Genomic DNA, 2,202 nt, shown 5'->3' with positions numbered 1-2,202 from the left:
AACAGTTAACTGATAAAACTCGACTTGGAATTTATATTCTTATTGCATTTATCAAAGAAATGTACTGAATACCATTTTGAAAAACAGTTCCACTTTATGACATTTAGTTGCATTAAATATTTAGTTCTGTTGTGTTGCATTATACTGCTGTGCGATGAAATTAAATGCAAACTACAGTTTGAATGTCTGCAAACATTGGCAAGAATCTGCAGCTAAATTTAGATATAAGATTTGCAGTGTCTGTTGTTTTTTTTTTTTCTTTTCATCTTTGATGGGTAAAGTATAAAAATGTTTAGGAATTTGACCTGCTTTCTTTTTCCCTCTCTATTTTCAGGTTTGCAGAGCATGCCAGGGGACTACGTTTCTCAGGGTGGTCCTATGGGAATGAGTATGGCACAGCCAAGTTACACTCCTCCCCAGATGACCCCACACCCTACTCAGTTAAGACATGGACCCCCAATGCATTCATATTTGCCAAGCCATCCCCACCACCCAGCCATGATGATGCACGGAGGACCCCCTACCCACCCTGGAATGACTGTGTCAGCACAGAGCCCCACAATGTTAAATTCTGTAGATCCCAGTGTTGGCGGACAGGTTATGGACATTCATGCCCAATAGTGTAAGGGAACTCAAGGGAAAAGGAAACACACGCAAAAACTATTTTAAGACTTTCTGAACTTTGACCAGATGTTGACACTTAATATGAAATTCCAGACAGCTGTGATTATTTTTTACTTTTGTCATTTTTCATCCAGCAACAGAGGACCAATGCGACAAGAACACAAATGTGAAATCATGGGCTCACTGAGACAATTTTGTCCATGTAAAGATCCTCTGGAAAGAGACTCCGAGAGTTCTAACTACTGTAGTATAAACATAGGAACTAAGTTAAACTTGTACATTTCTGTTGATCACTCCGTTATGTTGCCTCTAATAGTTTTAGAAGAGAAAAAAAAATATATCCTTGTTTTCCACACTATGTGTGTTGTTCCCAAAAGAATGACTGTTTTGGTTCATCAGTGAATTCACTATCCAGGAGAGACTGTGGTATATTTTAAAACTGTTGGGCCAATGAGAAAAGAACCATGCTGGAGACCACGGTGGACGTTTGGCTGAACCTCATCACGCCAACTCCAGCTTCAAGAATGTGTTTTCATGCCCAGCCTTTGTTCCTCCATAAATGTGTCTTTTAGTTTCAAACAGATCTTTATAGTTTGTGCTTCATAAGCCAATTCTTATTATGATTTTGGGGGACTCTTCTTCAAAGAGCTTGCCAATGAAGATTTAAAGACAGAGCAGGAGCTTCTTCCAGGAGTTCTGAGCCTTGGCTGTGGACGAAACAATCTCAAGTTGGGCAGCTTTCCTCAACACAAAAATGTTATTAATGGTCATTGCACCATAACCAGGACTTTATCAGAAACTCAAAGCTTGGGGGATAAAAAGGAGCAAGAGAATACTGTAACAAACTTCGTACAGAGTTGGGTCTATTAATTGTTTCATGTTAGATATTCTATGTGTTTACCTCAATTGAAAAAAAAAAAAGAATGTTTTTGCTAGTATCAGATCTGCTGTGGAATTGGTATTGTATGTCCATGAAATCTTCTTTTCTCAGCACGTGTTCCTCACTAGAAGAAAATGCTGTTACCTTTAAGCTTTGTCAAATTTACATTAAAATACTTGTATGAGGACTGTGACGTTATGTTAAAAAAAGGTGTTAAGTCACAAAATGCGGTAATAAATATTTCATTTTTGATTTTTTGTTAGGCTTTGGTGTTTTTAATGGTTTTAAGGCAAGGTTGCACATGGTCAACTATAGGGTGTTGAAAGTAGGTGGTGGTTTTCTCCCCCCCAGAAGTTAAGTATATTACCAACAATATTTAAGGTCATCATCTATAACCTTGCAATGTGTATTTGGTCCATAAGTTCCACCAGCAGAAAACTTCTGAAGGTATGAAATTGTGCATGTGTTATGAGCCAGGTTGAAAGATCACCTCCAGTGTGCCCGGCCTCCTTCACAAATGCATGTCATTTTAAAAAGTACTTTCAGATCAAGCTTTTCATGTGCATCCTCCTCCAGGATAAAGGGCTTTTTCAGGGTTAATCATAAGAAATAATGTCTGTGCTCAAGGTAATTTGTCTGCCTGTGTTAAAATTAAAATTTACATATATATATTCATAGATAAATGAACAACTTTGATG

At 37.7% G+C, this 2,202-nt stretch overlaps 1 protein-coding gene across 8 annotated transcripts in view; it reads left to right on the top strand.

Annotated features, from left to right (window-relative positions):
• Positions 1-1,761, top strand: part of Meis2 (Meis homeobox 2) — a 203,822-nt gene extending 202,061 nt beyond the window's left edge. For 4 of the 8 annotated variants that reach the window (XM_076850530.1, XM_076850528.1, XM_076850531.1 and 1 more), the window contains exon 12: positions 335-1,761. In XM_076850530.1, coding sequence (XP_076706645.1) covers positions 335-621 — 287 coding nt within the window. In that variant the 3' untranslated portion in view covers positions 622-1,761. The remainder of the gene's footprint in view (positions 1-334) is intronic. The other 4 variants (XM_076850534.1, XM_076850532.1, XM_076850535.1 and 1 more) reach the window with 1 other exon arrangement.
• Positions 1,762-2,202: the final 441 nt, after the last annotated feature.

This window comes from Callospermophilus lateralis, chromosome 3 (assembly GCF_048772815.1).
Source record: "Callospermophilus lateralis isolate mCalLat2 chromosome 3, mCalLat2.hap1, whole genome shotgun sequence".
Classification (NCBI taxonomy): Eukaryota; Metazoa; Chordata; class Mammalia; order Rodentia; family Sciuridae; genus Callospermophilus; species Callospermophilus lateralis.
The sequence above is the reverse complement of the archived record's forward strand: the minus strand, read 5'-3'. Positions and strand labels throughout refer to the sequence as shown.